The 17,528-nt window shown below is 42.6% G+C and overlaps 1 protein-coding gene across 4 annotated transcripts in view; it reads left to right on the top strand.

Moving 5' to 3' along the window:
- Positions 1-17,528, top strand: part of GYG2 (glycogenin 2) — a 271,963-nt gene that overhangs the window by 79,805 nt on the left and 174,630 nt on the right. For all 4 annotated transcript variants that reach the window (XM_069205092.1, XM_069205089.1, XM_069205090.1 and 1 more), the window contains exons 3-4: positions 4,464-4,605; positions 7,206-7,380. In XM_069205092.1, the coding sequence (XP_069061193.1) occupies positions 4,464-4,605; positions 7,206-7,380 (317 nt within the window). The remainder of the gene's footprint in view (positions 1-4,463; positions 4,606-7,205; positions 7,381-17,528) is intronic.

Raw genomic sequence — 17,528 nt, forward strand, 5'->3', positions numbered from 1 at the left:
ATAGATAATAATCAATCAGAGAAACCCATAAAGAGTTTGTCAATTCAGAGATGTGAAAGCATTGAGAAGCTCAGTAGAGTTTTAAAGCATAATAAGTTTCCGGCAGAGACTCTCAGAATGAATCTTAGTGTCGAATTTAAAGCAGCTCAAAGAGTGTCTGAGAAGTATCTCAGAAAGTATCTGCGAGAAGTTTAAAAAACCATCACCAAATTACAGTGTCAGAATGGGGAGTAGGATCAATGCTGAAGCCCAAACTCAAACTAACCTAAGAACACGCATTTTATAATAATACAGGTTAGTAACTTGTAACTTCTTTCCTCGTCTCTCCCACTGGTTCATTCAATCAGGCTTCGGTCTCTTCATGAGAACATGACAGCTTCCGTCAATAATGTATTTAAACAAAACAGCTATGAAACGTTTTATTTATTATGTTCTAAAGTTGCAACTAAACAAGGACTGGATGCAAGTTTCCACGATTATAGGTAATAAAAGAGAATAAGTTAATGATTAGTATAATGCATATTTTTGCAAATCACATTTCTTTCCCATACACTCATTTCTATTCAGCTTATTCACAAGGAAACAGATTTTGTGATTTAAAATTGAACATTATATTCATCCTTTGAAGTTATGAATGTGTGAAGGTTAAAAGAACATATTTCACAGCATGGACCCTTGTTAAATGTTCCAAACAAGTTTTAACAGTTATTCGTTATACATTGGTAACCTAAATCACTAATGACAATCAAGTAAAGTATGTGCTTGACCGTGCATTCTTTAACTAAAGCTTACAGATTTTGTTGCATTGTGTTTCTTCATCTGCTAAGGAAGCACAGAAAGGAAAAAGTGCATTTCTTTATCATTTTCAGGCCTACATGTTATTTCTACTCGTTTAATTCTGCACCTAAAATTTGGTTAGATAAAATGCCCTTCCACTTGGCAGTGGCCACTGTCTATTGTATGCCTTCTTTGTCCAGCTAGTATCCTTGTTTCATTGTTGGTCTTATCCACTAACCCTTCACCTACAGTTAAAGCTACATGTCTAGTACCAATAATAGGATTGACTTACAGTCTTTGAGCTGATGAGGATTTACCTACTGGTGTTTGGGGCCTGTCTGGACATATTCTAGGCCATTCCAGTTCACCTGGTCCTGTGGGGGCCACACATCCCAGTACTGGGTATCGCCAAATAGGTTCAAGCAGAGAGACGGGAGACCTCTTATTTCCCCATGCCAAAGGAGCCATCATAAGAGCCCAAGAGGGATGAGATTCTCAGGGCATCTTTGCCTTGAGGTAAGATGATATCGCCACCCTCCAACTCACCCTGGGTTTTACCGTACCCTAAGGGCTCAGGTCGGTCAGGTACTGACACTGGAGATCCCTGACCCAATCCTTAGGCTAAGTTGCCACACGAATCCACCTTGATGCACCATCTGCCCTGCTCTACAACTTAGAGTCCCTTGGGTAACCAGTTTTACTCTTCTGCTTAGGATGTGATCTACCCATCATGTATTTTGTTAGACACTGGTGCTGCCCTAATCGTCAGCTTCCCTCTCAAGGTCTCTTGATTAGCGAGCTTGCTGATCATTAGATGCTGTTGCAACCATGGCACACACTTTTTCAAAATATATTCCTTCATGATGAAATTGAAAAGTTAATCACATGTTGCAACTTCTCTGTCTTCCATTCAACTGTCTAGTTACTGTAATGAGGAGCCAATAACATCTTTAGAACTGCCGAGAGTCCTTTGCAGTGTCCTAAATCTTTGACTGTACTGCTCTGGAGTCAACCCACAATTATCTATCAGTATCCCTATATGTGAATGTGAGTTTGGCTTCTAGATCCACCAAGCTAAGGACGGATTTTGTACCCCAAATAGGCGCTCTTCCCATGAGCATTGTCACCTAATGTTTCTCCATTATCTCATTAATCTGAAGTGTCATCTGTAGGGAAGTAAACTATTTTTGATGTCATCCACCACCTCATATTTAGGTATTAAATCTTTAACATCTTTATGGTACTGGGGTTGAGATTTTCCCACGTGTTGCTTCACTCACTACTTCATTGTGGCCACCATCATGCTCCCAAAAACTAACTGAGCCTCCAAGTACCTACATCTAATGAGAACACATATTCTCAATGGAGTTTACAGCTCATTGTATTAGCCTTGCTGTAAAACAGAATGCACTGATCTTGACAACAATATCACATCTCCATTTTAGTCTAACCAGGTAAGGTTGCTAGATTCACTTAAAGGTTTGTTAAAGGTTAGTTTACAAAAGGCAAAAATCTAAATAATATCAGTTAATAATCATTGAGTCTGCTTCAATTATTATACAATTCAACAAAGTTAAAATCTTAAACTGAAAGGAAAAAAAACCAAAAGGTAGTTCTCTCACTGGGGAGAGCACTCTACAATTTCCTGCTATGCTCTAGTCTCATCTTAATTCAAGTCTAAGACTGCTTATTCAATTCAAATTTGCACTTACAAATACAACTCTAACATTTATCACACATACACGCAGTTTTCATAAGGCTGTCCAATCAGGTTAAACCAAGCTGGTACAATTATGTGCTAGTTAGGTTCTTAAGATTTTATCAATACAGGCTTCTCTCTGCATCTTTTAAACGTACACTGCTTGCACCAGGATGAAATACACATCCCAAGCTGTGCGCTGCAGGTGTCTTCTGAATGTGCCATTCAATAAAACATTCCATGGTTATCAGAAAGAAAATAAAACATTTCTTCACAAGGGGAAAAAAATGTGAAATAACATTACATTTGATAATTAGAACTCCAGCTCGTCTAGAAAAAAATGTTCATGTGTTAAAAGTAAAGATGGCAATTAACGTGAGCCATTTTAAAATTCCACTCACATTAACTTTAGTCAATTCAAACATGATTAAACATAACCTCTCTCTGCAAATACAATTTGCATGTCTATGTGTTGATGTCATGTTAAGGCACAAATTGTAATGTAAACAAAAGTCTTTCACTACTGCACAGGAACTTTCACCGACTATTCATGCAGAATTGAGAATCAATATTGAATGGACTGTCACTTTAAAAAGCTATACCTTTGAAGTGACTGATACAGTTTTGCCAATTTAGACTTATTTTAACAGTGGAATACTTTTTAATTTTACCAAATTGGTCTAAGATCTTTTTTGAGTGGTTTCTTGATGCATGTTTTGCATATTTTTTGAAGTTTCATTCTATCTCATTCCCTGACTTCTAAAGGGAAGACAAAGCTGTCTTGGAAAAATAGTGCTTGCCCTAGTAGGAGCTAATTTTGCACAGTGGAAGTAGGATTTGCTCCACTAGGCAAACTGCTTTTTGACTGTGTTAGACTACTTTGTACATGAAATGTTTCAATGGTCAACTAGACAATAGCCACATGTAGTCCAAAAAAGTGCAAGCGGTTGTTTTCTATGAAAATGTGTTATGCAAACAAAGAAAATAAATAAGTGAAATGTGCAGATTGTTCATAAATTGTCTGATTATAATATGTTTCTGAAGAATTTATCTCTGTAATTAGTTATATTATAGCTTTATAGCTTTATAACCTGCCGTTGTATGATATACCGATCACTAACATTCTGCTCCAGGGTTGGAGATCTGGGGAAAAGGTGAGGGCATACGAAAAGGAAGAAAGACTTTAATGGCTGGTATAGCCTGGTAAAGTAGGCTATAAGACTACTGTAGTAGAACATTCACCCCATGAATAAGGAATGTCTTCATAAAAACAAAAGCTGGCAGACACAGGTGGGTTAAATCCTCAGTGGCTTTGAAGCTTCTGAGTCCTTCACAGCACCTTGTATGTATGCCTGACAGTGGCTGACACATGCAGTACCATGGTGGCAACTGACAAACATCAAACAGGGACAGCAAGAGCTGTGAAAGGGGCTAAATTAATCCTCTCTTTGTTCTGACAAACTGCTTTTCTTCATTTGAAAGAAAAGACCAAAGGCAGACTCATGAGCTGAGGAGAAATTACTCCCTCCCTCCTTCTGTGGCTTTAGTGTCACCGTGAAGAACAGGGAGTTGAAGAGGGAAAGGCTAACTGAATGCCTTCACCCAGAGCCCCGGTCTCTCTCTTTTCCCTGCAACCCACATGTCTTGGAGGGGCAGCAGAGACATAGAGTCAAAAGCTGTAAATTGGGGCATTCCAATGTCAACAGCAGTGGGCCTATCCAATGTTTATAGTCTGCTGCTGCTGCATTTTCTTCAGTGGATCTGTCAACATTTCAATGTTGTAATTATCAAGAAGTTATAAAAGTTATAATCTATTTAAACTGTTACATTTGTAGAGTAAAAAACAGCACATTCTTCTCTTTATATTTTCATTGTGTGTTTTTGCAATAAAACATGGTATTTGATCCGGTGTACATTTCCTGTCAGCTCAAGGAAATTATACCTTGGCTACATATCTAATATATATATTTTGTCATTTTTCCCCCAGTTACAGACCAAGCGTTCGTGACACTCAGCACAGATGATGTTTACTGTCAAGGGGCACTGGTACTTGGGCAATCCTTGAAGAATCACAGAACATCCAGAAAGCTGGCAATACTGGTTTCAGCTCAAGTCACAGAAAGGATGAGGTATGTCAAATGTTAGTCAAAGATGGTGGTTCATTACAAGCATTCAGTTTGAGTTTAAGGGCCTCATTTAAACTTTAGAGGACTTGACTCTTTAGCACGTGGATGGGGAATGCATCACTCTAGCCCAACACCACTAGCCTTTCACGTTTACAGTTTTCTATGGGCTGGGTAATTGTTTGGCACAACTGGTCCCAGAGACATGACAAGAGCAGTTTTGTCTAGTACATCCTTTCTAAGCAAGGGAGTTGCAGACAAGAAAAGGAATAGCTGAACTGGTATGAGAAATGCCCTAAATCATACAGCCATTCTGACACCATGTCAACTGGTAGTTCAGGAGCAGAGAGGATGTTTGTGGCGGCAGAGCTCACAGCAGTTCCCTAGCATCCAAATGAGGCAGAGGGAACAGAGAGCTGGGCAGATGGTGCATCCACCAATTTGTGGGGTATGCCTTGTTACCGCTTCCTGTAAATGAAGCTCTACAAGTTTAACCTGAGGCATCTTCTTTAATATCTTTTTTCTTTGGAATGGTTCTTCCCTTAGTTTGATAACTGTCTTTATCTGTCACACCACTACTCTCATATCTTCCACTTGAAATAACCCTGCAAAGCTGTTGACCATAGCAACCACTTGTGATTCAGGTCACTCATAAAACTGTTCACATAGAAAGGGTAAAGCTTTCACAGAACATAAGGAAAAGCCAAATATGGATAACATGTGGCAGACACTTGCTATTGGGTTACAGAATCGGCATTTCCCAACCATCAATGGCTGTTTTTTTGTAAAAGCCTATACACTTGTCTCTCCAACACATCTCTTTCACACCTATGTAGCTCACATGTTGTTTGGCTTGAGATGACACAGCATAATCATACCAGCCCATAATGGCCATTCATAGATGTATACTATGTTCAGACTAGGTGGATGCCCAAGACAGAATCTGCTCTTCACCCTAAGACATCAGACCATTGCTCTGTTAAGGCTTTGTGAGCTTGTTGAGGCCGGCTTGACAGTGAGTGATCTCTATGGACTTTACAGATCATTGCCAGATGGTACGCTGGTTATCCACCACCAGCTCAAGCAAATCGTACCATATTGCTGCTCTCCGTTACCTTTTCTTTGTATCCGAAAAGTGCTCTGGGTCCACCACTGTGTGGTAAGTAGCACTTCACAAAATCCCGAAATAAATTTAAAGATTAATTGCTCACTTGGCCACATATTGCCATGCTCACCCTTGCATGATTGTCAGTTTAGGCCAACACAAAGTTATGTTTTAAAAGCATCAAAACATTTATAGTTTGGTGCCTGTCCAGACTGCTAAGGCTTTCACTGCTTCTGTTCCCCAGTCAATACTGGGTCACTATCGCTTGGTACAAATATCCTCTTGTACCAGTTAGTTCCTAAAAATGCTTCCACTTTTCATTTGGTCATAGGTAACAGCCTTGCTAAAAATGCCCTTTTCCTTTGCTTTCATGAGTTTCAAACTCCCAGAGCCTACTGGGTGCCCATAGTACGGGAATTCACAGTCTGTGTTATAAAATTTCTTTGGGGAATCTTTTCTAAAAGTGCCTTCATGTGCAGTCTTGATCTTCACAGTGTGACCTGAAGAATGAATCATCATTACCAAACAAAAACAAATTGTTCTAGCAGTAGTGATAATGTTACAAAAAAGTCAAGAATTGCTCATATCTTGTCAGTGCACGTATTGTACCCTGCGGCAAGTATGAACAAGATATTTAAATGATTACCATTATTATGCCAGTGTAGACTTTACACCAGGGGAGACACCATTATGCCAAGGGTGCCTGCAGTATATGAAGACTTGCCACCATTATGCCAGTGCAAGAATTTAGCAGAAGATGCTACCAAAAAAAACAAGAATGCCTACAACATGTCAATAATTTACACCTGATATATGCTGAGAACTATGCCCCATCAATCAGTAATTCTGACTGCATATTGAGATTTGCACTGACAATGAGTGGAGTTCAGAGTCTTGTGATGGTGTGGACTGGTGCTGGCCTTGTGGTGGTCTGGACTAGTGCTGCATTTTAGTTGGGGCCACTGACTATGCACATTGCTGAATGCTCCAGTCATCTTTTTACCGGCAATGCTGGCAGCTGTGCTGCCTCAGCCTGGGTTACTGCAGAGAGATGGTGCGTGGTTCCGTGCCTCCCCGAGCTACGCAAGAAGCTTCATGGCCTCAGTAGGTCACTCATTGTCCACCTGGGCACTTGGCCAATTCAGCCCTTGGCAGCACCACCGCCCATGTTTGTAGGAATATTTCTTCATCATAACTAGAGCTTATGCTTTACTGTATTGTAAAAATCCACTCGGGTATTCTGAATATTCACAATGATTATTTTTGAGACTATTTTATATAAAATGGATTTTGGTGGAGATTACTTGTCATTTATCTTTAGTCAATCCATTTTACCATTCAATAGATCAACGACCCCAACTCTGACCTTAAACGGCAGTTGATAATGTTGACTTACCCTATACATTGTACCAGACTCTCATAGATGACTTATCCTTATTTTATTCTAAACCCATGTGTTTTACATTCCATTGCTAAAAGACTACCCTTTCACATTTTGCAGGACGGTTCTCAGCAGTGTATACGATGATGTCGTAGAGGTGAACGTATTGGACAGTGCTGACACAGTAAACTTGGCTCTGATGAAACGCCCAGAGCTTGGAATAACTTTCACCAAGCTTCATTGTTGGACTCTAACTCAGTACAGTAAATGTGTCTTTATGGATGCTGACACAATGGTAAGTAGATGAAAATAATCCATTTGAAAGCTGTGTTACAATGTTTCCACCAGGCTGCCCAGCAAAAGCAGTGCAGTGGCATTAACCTCTGCTCCCTCAGGGAGTCGAGGCCAATGCCATTGCACAGAGCACCTGCGGCATGACAGTGCGCATTCGGAGATGGTGATGGAGGGCCCCTGCACTGATTCATGAGATTGTGCTGCTTGTCAGGAGGCAAAGAAGGACATGTAGAACCTTTGGTCAGTCAATAGGGGAAGCTGTTACACAGATCAACATGCTGTAGGGTCCTTTGGCCTCTATCAAAGTCATCCTACCCAAGGATATTATGATTGACACAGAAAGCTGCAACTCTATGTGTGTGTGCAATCACAACAGAGTTTGTTGGAGGGTCTCGGGCCCCAGTGCTACACCTCAAGCCACCGCCAAAGTTGGGGAGAAGCCTATGGTTTAACGTTTTACCAGCAGATGAGCAAAGGATTCTGTTCCCAAGATATGCAAATATGTATATGTGCATCACACACTGCTGTGGGTCCCTTTGGCCGGACACCCCATTTTTTCAACGTGTGCAAAATTCAGAGTCTTCGCAAGAAAAGCAAGAGATGAAAACATTCAATATCTTGGTTTAATGACACATTTGTGGGTGGGGCATTTTGGAGGTCACATAAGAAAAAATAGTTCTTCTGTTTGCTCACAGGAGATGATTTCTTCCTGATAAAGCCCACATATTCTATTTAAAATCACAGCCCTGCCAAGTACAACACATCAGGGGTTAGACGAATGCATTTTAGTGCTGGTTACTGCATTACCGCACCAAAATGCATTAGCCGCACATTATAGTGCTCAAAAGACCACCCGGAGTAGCGCGTGGTAATTTAACCATGCGGTGCTTCCCAAAGAAGAGCTGAGTGCTTTGTTCTCACTAAACTCAAAGCCTTTCTTGTTTAATTAATCACTAGCTGCTCAACAACCCTCTATTAGATGCCACCCTCCACTGCAGTCAGGGGTATTAATTATTCCCGGCAGTTCATTGAAGCAGAGCTGCCCAGATGGATTCAGAGTGAGTGGACCACGAGGTCTCTTTCTTTCGGCGCAGTTCGTGGTCATGGACACAGTCTGGGGAGGTTGCCTTACCTGTTGTTATTTTAGGGCAAGGGGTCTGCCTGACTGTGATTACACAGCTTCTAACTGGCCGCAAAGTCCACCAGAGCATGCAGTGAGCAGCAGTTTTGTATTAACTTGCTGCCCCTCGATCATCAGAGGACGTTACACTCACAAGTGAAAAGGTTTGAGATTGGCCTACCTCACATTCAACTTTAAGCGTCAAGTTTACATTTCCTAAACGAAAAAATGGGAGTTATAACTATACCCTTATTTATGCTTATTTCGGCTTTGGCGATTAGGAGTGCTCACTTTGTTTTTTTATCTTTCATCTATAGTATTTTATGCAGCTTAAAAAGTATGTAAGCCTTGTAACCTTACTTGATTTCCCAGTCCAGGGATTGAGGTGCCTGCCGCAGCCAACTGATATACGATGCGGGCAGTTTTACAGCCTTTCTAATGTAAGCATTCAGCATGTGGACAAGGAGTTGGACACGCCTGGCTGCTGTAGATATTCTCCCTCACAGCAAAAATGCTTACTCTTCAGGGGCAAAGCGGCGGGTGGCTGCTTGAAGTCTTGCTTTCAGGTGCCTGGCGATCACTTACCTTGGCTCTCTTCGGAGTGGTCCTCACTACATAGCATCAGGGTTTTAGTTTTAAATAAAAAAATACTGTGCTCCCTGGAACATAGTGTCAGTTTCCAATTCGCCTGAAGAATCACTCAGCTTGCTGTGTTTTTTTTAATATAGTAAGCAACAAAAAGCCAGGGTTCCGGTTCCTGTCAAAATAGGACTGCTTCATTCTCCCTGATCTCATGTGGTTCTGAAGCAATAAAGAACTACAGCTGCTTGGATAAGGAGAACAGTGCAGCCTCCCATGGTTGAATCCAGTGGTTCCTTGCCTTTTCTTATTTCAAGACACTCTGTTACCAGCACGCAAACAACAGATTGGCCCAGAGCAGCAGCAAGCAGTTGCTGTGCAGTTCCCTGCCCCAAAGTGACCCCGAGGTCTCTGCCTCTTTTTTGTGCTGGTAGGAGGTTTCTTCCCTTCTGACTCCTGTCTCCAGCACAACACACTGACACTATCAGATCAGCAGCCTGTTGTGAGTGTGACTCCATAGACTGGCACCCCCTTGAGGCAGCAGGCATATTTCCCAGCACTGACAGCGACTCTGTGTTAGTAAGTCAAATACCTCCTGGATAGAGTCAGAGTTTTGTCTAGTGGTAGTTTTGAGTTGTCTCACCATAAGTTAGTGGAGGGGGTTAATATGCCTGACAAAAAGAATGTGTACCATGACATAACAGAACTGTATTTCATGTAGCTAGACAGTGGGTTACTGCTTTTGCCACAGAGGTCCTTTTGTTAGTTTTGGCTGAGCTTGGAGAGGGGGTCCTGTGCCTAGCATAACTAATGGGTGTGAAATCTCCTGCTGAAGAGTTACTTGTGTGCCCAGCAGTTTTCAGGCAACAATAAAACATCAAAGTTAATTGATGATTAATGTTCCTGCTGGAAGGAGATCAGAGTTTTGTCTGATGAAGCTTTAAAAGATGAACAAAGTCAATTATTGGGTCACTTTTTCATGGTGAGATTACAACAGCACTTTTAAGGAACCTTGGCTGAATTATTTGAGAAATGGAACCGTTTCACAGCCATAGATTAAAGCATACATAAATTTAATATTAATTACATCTAGCAGCAGCTCAATTGATGGGCCAGATAGAATAATTGGTAGCTTTATCGTGGCATACTTTGGATTCTGATTTTAATTTCTCTTGATGATGGGCTAGGTGTCTTAAAAACAGATAACATATAAATAATGGCTCTGTTGATATATTTTCTGTTTATTTTTCAATGTGTTTTAGGCACTATGGGCCAGATATATCAAAGGGGTTTACCCATTCTGTGTCTATGGGCAAATGTGTTCGTACATTCGGCCTTATGTTCTTTCCGACTGACACGCTGACTTCATATACTTTATATGAGGGCTATTGTCTCTGCAGTAGTCCATGAGGTGACCTAATATGTGTTGGAGGCCCATGATGGTTCTGTCTAGGATAACCGTATCATCTGCATACAAAACCATGGCGTCATTGCGCCTCCTGATTTGAAAGGACAAGCTATAGCATTAGTTAGAGATGGCATAACAAGTACTGTAGGAGCAAGAACAATGCTTTGTTTGAGGCCAGTGAATTTTTATATTCTTGTGGTTAAAGACATATTGGCACCAAATTTTACTTGAATACAAGTGTTAGTGAAAAGGCCCTGAATAGCTTTTAACAGTTTGGATCAATTCTCCAGGCATTCAAATTGATCTAGAGCCTGTTTCTATCAATGCAGTTGAATGCTGTTTTAAAGTTGATAAAGCAGGCATATAATTTGTTAGATTTAGGTTTTAAATAATAATTAATCAATGTTGATAATGCCATGACTTTTCTTATTGTACTACTGTTTTAAGACTTTCTCGGTATATCATATTTTAGTGAGTAAACTATGAGACCGGTGTTCTTTCTCCAATGGGTAAAATCAGTGATTGATCAAATCATTAACATTTATAAAGCGCGCTACTCACCCGTGCGGGTCTCAAGGCGCTAGGGGAAAAAGGGGGGTTATCGCTGCTCGAACAGCCAGGTCTTTAGGAGTCTCCGGAAAGCGGAGTGGTCCTGGGTGGTCCTGAGGCTGGTGGGGAGGGAGTTCCAGGTCTTGGCCGCCAGGAAGGAGAAAGATCTCCCACCCGCCGTGGAGCGGCGGATGCGAGGGACAGCAGCGAGTGCGAGGCCAGAGGAGCGGAGGAGGCGGGTGGTGACGTAGAAGCTGAGGCGTCTGTTGAAGTATTCCGGTCCCTTGTCGTGGAGGGCTTTGTGTGCGTGGGTGAGAAGTCGGAAGGTGATCCTTTTGCTGACTGGGAGCCAATGCAGGTGTCTCAGGTGTGCGGAGATGTGGCTGCTGCGGGGTATGTCGAGGATGAGGCGGGCCGAGGCGTTTTGAATGCGTTGCAGGCGATTTTGGAGTTTGGCTGTGGTCCCGGCGTAGAGGGTGTTGCCGTAGTCCAGGCGGCTCGTGACGAGGGCGTGGGTCACGGTTTTTCTGGTGTCAGCGGGGATCCAGCGGAAGATCTTGCGGAGCATGCGGAGGGTGAGGAAGCAGGCGGAGGACACGGCGTTGACTTGCTTGGTCATGGTGAGAAGAGGGTCCAAGATGAAGCCGAGGTTGCAGGCGTGGTCTGTGGGGGTCGGTGCGGTGCCGAGGGCCGTGGGCCACCAGGAGTCGTCCCAGGCGGACGGGGTTTTGCCGAGGATGAGGACTTCTGTTTTTTCAGAGTTCAGCTTTAGGCGGCTGAGCCTCATCCAATCTGCGACGTCCTTCATACCCTCTTGTAGGTTGGTCTTGGCGCTGGCGGGGTCCTTGGTGAGGGAGAGTATAAATTTGGTGTCGTCGGCGTAGGAGGTGATGATGATGTCGTGCTTGCGTACGATGTTGGCGAGGGGGCTCATGTAGACATTGAAGAGTGTCGGGCTGAGTGATGAGCCTTGGGGTACGCCGCAGATGATCTCGGTGGGTTCTGAGCGAAACGGAGGGAGGTAAACTCTTTGGGAACGGTTTGAGAGGAAGTAGGCGATCCAGTCCAGGGCCTGGTCTTGGATTCCGGTGGAGCGGAGGCGGGTGATTAGGGTGCGGTGACAGACGGTGTCAAAGGCAGCCGAGAGGTCGAGCAGAATCAGGGCGACTGTTTCACCGTTGTCCATCAGGGTTCTGATGTCGTCAGTGACTGAGATGAGGGCGGTTTTAGTGCTGTGGTTGGTTCGGAATCCGGTTTGTGAGGGGTCGAGCAGGTTGTTGTCTTCCAGGAAGGTGGTCAGCTGTTTGTTGACGGTCTTCTCTATTACTTTGGCTGGGAAAGGCAGAAGAGAGATGGGGCGGAAGTTTTTCAGGTCGCTCGGGTCAGCCGTAGGTTTCTTTAGTAGGGCGTTGACTTCGGCGTGTTTCCAGCATTCGGGGAAGGTAGCAGAAGAAAAAGAAGAGTTGATGACAGTCTGGAGGTGCGGGGCGATGATGTCGTCGGCTTTGTTAAAGATGAAGTGCGGACAAGGGTCCGAAGGGGCGCCGGAGTGGATAGAGTTCATTGATGGATTACAGTCCCGTTTTTATATCACATACTTACTACCAGTGGTTAGTTTAATTTAGTTTTTTCCTATCTCTATTAAAAAAGAAGCAAAAAATGTATTCCGAAAGTGATTACCCAAGAGCGCATAATTTGTCACAAGGGGAGACCGAGATTAATAAAAATGCCTTCTGGTTCCATTGTTTCCATCTTGCTCATTACAAAACAACTGTGGTGTGAGTGGTTCTGATGATGAGACTCAGGGACTAGTCTCACCAAAGGAATGCCACTGTGCTGTGGAACCTGCCCCGACTTTAAATTAAAAGTTCACAACCAGCATATTTTGGCAAAGTGTTCAAGCCAGGATTAAACGTCAAGTATCATAGTGCCATAGCTAAAACTTTCCCAATGTCCCATTTTGTGGTGTTGGTTGGGTGTTTGCATCTGCCCACCTCAGTAAATAACACACCTTAGTCTGGGTGGTCTTTGTCAATGATTTTTTTATAGCACTCACTACCTCAACAGAGCCTGTTTCTTAGCACTTCTAATATTTATAGATAAGAGACTAAAGGCAAAAGGAGATTGTGAGGCCTAAAATTATATTTCATTTCATTTCAATAACCAAGCTACTTCCTTTGTGCGTTAGGCTCTCCAAAATGTAGTGATAGCAAGCAGAGAAGGCTTACCACATGATGCAGTAGGGGGATAGTGACTCAGATACAGCTTAACACAGTATAGTCAAATCTATGACGCTTCTAGAGACTATGAGCTTAATTCAGACAGCCTTATGTTATGAAACACTCAAAATAACTACAGGACTCACTGTCCACGTTTTGCATCCACTACTGGCATCTATGAGGACCTCAGTCACAAAGATCATTCTTTTTGGCCACCGGGAATATATTACTAGTACTAATGTTCTGGAGGAAACTGCTGCTGTCGACAATGGGGACAACAGATTTGTCTAAAATTGTCCTGTTATTTCAATTACTTCATTATTTCACTAATCGACCAGTAGCTATTGCTCCACCTGTTTTTGAAGAACATAACGCTATATTATGTGATCTGATATTGCTGCAGAATATTGCTACATAAGATGCAACTCCCCTTGATGGAGGGAGGCCTTGGTCCCCCAGACCTCTAACCTTATTACCTGGCATCCCAGTTACAGTGGGCAACTAAGTGGCTCGTAGGCCATGAAACACTTTAAATTATTTACCTGTGGAAGGTCTGGGTACACGTTGATATGGATCAGTTTCTCCTGCACAGGGTAAAAATGGGAAGAATTAGAAGAATCTATAAAAAGGTCAACCTCTATGTCACTTTATACACCTGTTGCACCCCTGAGGATGCTCCCTACATTTTGCGTTGTTGGGTAGAAGTCGAGGAAGCAGTACGGACTCTGGCAGGAGTGATGCTGATTGGCCATCTGAACAGCAATAGTAATTTATATGACCTACCCAACTTGAAGGAGAAACACTCTATCTTGATCAGCATGCAGCATTACTCAGTGCATTACTCAGTGCTGCATGACAAGCAGGGGGTTGTGAGCCAGACGAACCCCCCATGCATCTGAATCTTTGTATTGAGTTGTATTGTAAAATATAGCCTTTGTATAGCATTTACTACCACCCTGAAGTTCTTTTCCCCAACTGATAGCAAGCTACACCGTGTACGGTATGTTTTTGGAAGGATGTTTTTGTTTCGGGACAATGTGGGAAGCAATAGGACTACAGTGGTTTGATTATCTCTTTATCGTATGCTGCTCCTGGCAGTGCAGTGGGTGAGGGTGTGTGAGAGATAGAGGTGAAAATTATAATTGTAAGAAGGACCAAGCATAAGGTCAGTTACACAGCACACCAGCCTGCTCATAAAAGCAGCAGGACGCTCAGAGGGTGCACACCAAAAAACAGGAGGTAATCTGAGAAAGCCCAGTAATTCATTTGACAACATGTACAAGATAGAGATTGTGTCGAATGAGCAAAAGAAAGCCAAAAGGGCAAGAATTGGAAGTGTCGACATGGGACGCAGCTGTGCAGTTTTCATTTCATACGATATTGCCTACTGCTGAACAAATACAACCATGAAAAAGGAAGAAAGTGGAAGAGAAATCAAGACTCTCAACCTAAGCAAAACTACACCATTTTTAAAATGCTCAGATTCCACTCACTCCTGCAAGGGTGAAGGAAGCCAGAATCTTGAGCAGGGTTCACATCCTCAAGCCCCCAATGTCTCCCAAAGGCGAATGAGCATCATTTGGGCAAGCCCTAGTTGGGTTTTGGCTCAGGTCATAGCCAGATTGGCACCTTACACATGCAAGGTGAGAGACATACTACTGGGGTTTTTACTGTCATGACAGCGCAATAGCAAATCAGTGTACATCATGTCACTCTTCGGTCCCCACCTCTCTGTGTGAGCATAACACTTTTTTGTTTAGATACTAGAGACCTTTTCTCTTTCTAATTTACATAAGGTGCCAACCCTCCGGCTTTTCTGAAATTCCACCCAGACAACTTCCACTAATAATGAAATATTCGTAGTGAATAACATTTCAGAGTTAAAGAAGAGACAATGTAGTGAAAGGACACTTACTGTGCTTTCATTGTTTCAGCTAGGACAGCAGCACAGCACAGATTTGGCAGTTCTCACTTCATGCATTCTTAGTTCAGCTCTTCACTGATACTTTACTGTCTGCTCATGATAGGCAGGAGAAGAAGGTTAGTGGAACAGCTGTATAGGTCATTAAAATACCAACATTGACAATCTTGGAGCTCCTGTGGGAAAAGTGTCAATCAGACTTGGGTAGATCCCTCACAGACATGGAATGGGTCAAACACTTGTGACATATGTGCAAGGTCTCACAAAACATGAGGTTTAACCTTCCTCATTCTTTAATACTTACCTCAACCCTAACCTTCCACACATCATATATACAGTGTAACATGACTCTGGTACAAGATGCTATCAGATGCTTCCACGAGGCTGAAATTTCTACATGGTTTGGACATGCCTCAAACTAGAGGACTTTTGCAAAGGAGTGACAGACAATATCACTCAAAAGTAATCTCTGCCAACTAGAAACCTGTCTATTGCTCGTCATGGTACGACCCAAAAAAGAGAAGACACATTGTCGATTAAACGGTCTTATCTTATTCCTGCAAAGAGGCTGATCTCAATGAGCTGCTGGGCTATGCAGGTCCCTAGGCTTTCCAGCAAGATGACGGATCTATATAAACGGGTGGTGGCTGAAAACAAGGCAATCACAACCCTCAGCAGAAGGGCTAGAACCTCTCAAAATCTGGAGGATCAATCATATTACAATTGCCACTGGATTCTGATGACTGTTCACATAAGGTGCACTCTTTAGCTATCTTGAATGAGATGCTGTTGTGACCATGCTATGTGCTCTTGGGTCATACGGTAATTGTATTTCGTATCATGAAAATTACTCTAGGAGCTTGGTGTGCACTGCTACTTGGCCGATGAGTTTTAGAGCCACCTTCTCAGTGGAGGATACAACCAGCAATAACAGATCCTCCCAAGGATAAGAATTTAGTAACTGCTAATTTGCATTTGATCAGTCACTTAGGCTCCCTAGAGTGGGAAGCTGAAATAGCAGTTAAAGAAGCTGAAAGTCTCTGTGTTTTAAGGACTACTGGAAATCTTTAGGGAGTCTCATAGGGGCTGTTTAGTAAGGTGAAAATATACTCCTGTGTTATTGCACGTACATTTGGAGCAAATGTGCAATTTTATTGCAATTCACAAAGAATTCCAGGAGTAGTCTAGAAAAACGGCGACAATCTTAGATTTCTAGGAGTATTCTTGTGAAACGTGTCTACGGTTCTGCAAATGTAGGGTCTGTCTTTTCACATTTACAGATGTAATGCCTGTGCGCATTTGTGCCTTTTTCTAGCGTCTCCACTGGGAAAGCATGTTCCCTGTGAAAAAAACCCTTGCCATAAGTTCCCACCAAAACTGGGAGGTGTTCGTTCTCCTTACTCGCCCATAGAACCGCTTTAATTCTGCTGCTTATAAGAGTAAATCTGAATCCGTTTTCAGGGTGGGAAACAACCTGCAGAACGCTTGTAAATACTCACAGACTTGCATGATTATGGGTGTTTACCCTTTTTTCAGATGTTCCTATCTTAAGCTGCTACCCCCGGCCCTGTCAGTGGACATCCTTACACTTAAAACGAAGCCATACAAGCGACATTTTAAATATGAGTAACCCTAGATTTAGTAAGGGTTGTGTGAGCGCTCACTCATCACTGTGCAGTTTTGTTGGTGCCTACAGTGAAAGAAGCAAGGCTGTGATGTGCAGGAGGAAAACTAATTGGGCATCAGGGCCCTTGTGTTTTTTATTTACCGAAATCAACGCCCACTTAAGGGGTTTATTTCAGAAAAAAACAAAAAGAATACCGAGCATGGTAAAAAAACACACAGTACACGCTCAATATTCTTGTCTGCCTTCAGTGCATCCATTGTAGCGATGCACGCAGTGATGAAATAGAGATACCTGTGCCGTAGCCCCATATGGATCCATATGGTGATTATTCCACCACCTGAGAACCACTTGCCAATCTTTGAATGACATCCTCCCTCCCAAAATTACAAAGACGTGGGGATTGTTATCACTATGGTTTATGACCACAGTGCAGATGCCATGGCTAGTAGAAAGAAACACAAAGCATCAGTATGAGAATGGTTGCCTGTGACAGTGACACCTTTGAGCGTTTGTAGTTTTTCCTAATTTACTACAGCTACAATTTTGAAATTGTGGCTTTGATGAGGCAATCCATTATTCCTCCTAACCAGATCTTTACATCTGTGTCAGCTGATCTTGGGAGTTGTTCCGTTAACCTCCTTTTTGAGTATATTTAGTGATCTATTTGAATGCTATATGCACCCTTTTGCTCTGTGTGCTCACAAATGTGTTCAGTTTGACTAAAGG

The sequence above is a fragment of the Pleurodeles waltl genome, chromosome 8 (genome assembly GCF_031143425.1).
Source record: "Pleurodeles waltl isolate 20211129_DDA chromosome 8, aPleWal1.hap1.20221129, whole genome shotgun sequence".
In the NCBI taxonomy this organism is placed as follows: Eukaryota; Metazoa; Chordata; class Amphibia; order Caudata; family Salamandridae; genus Pleurodeles; species Pleurodeles waltl.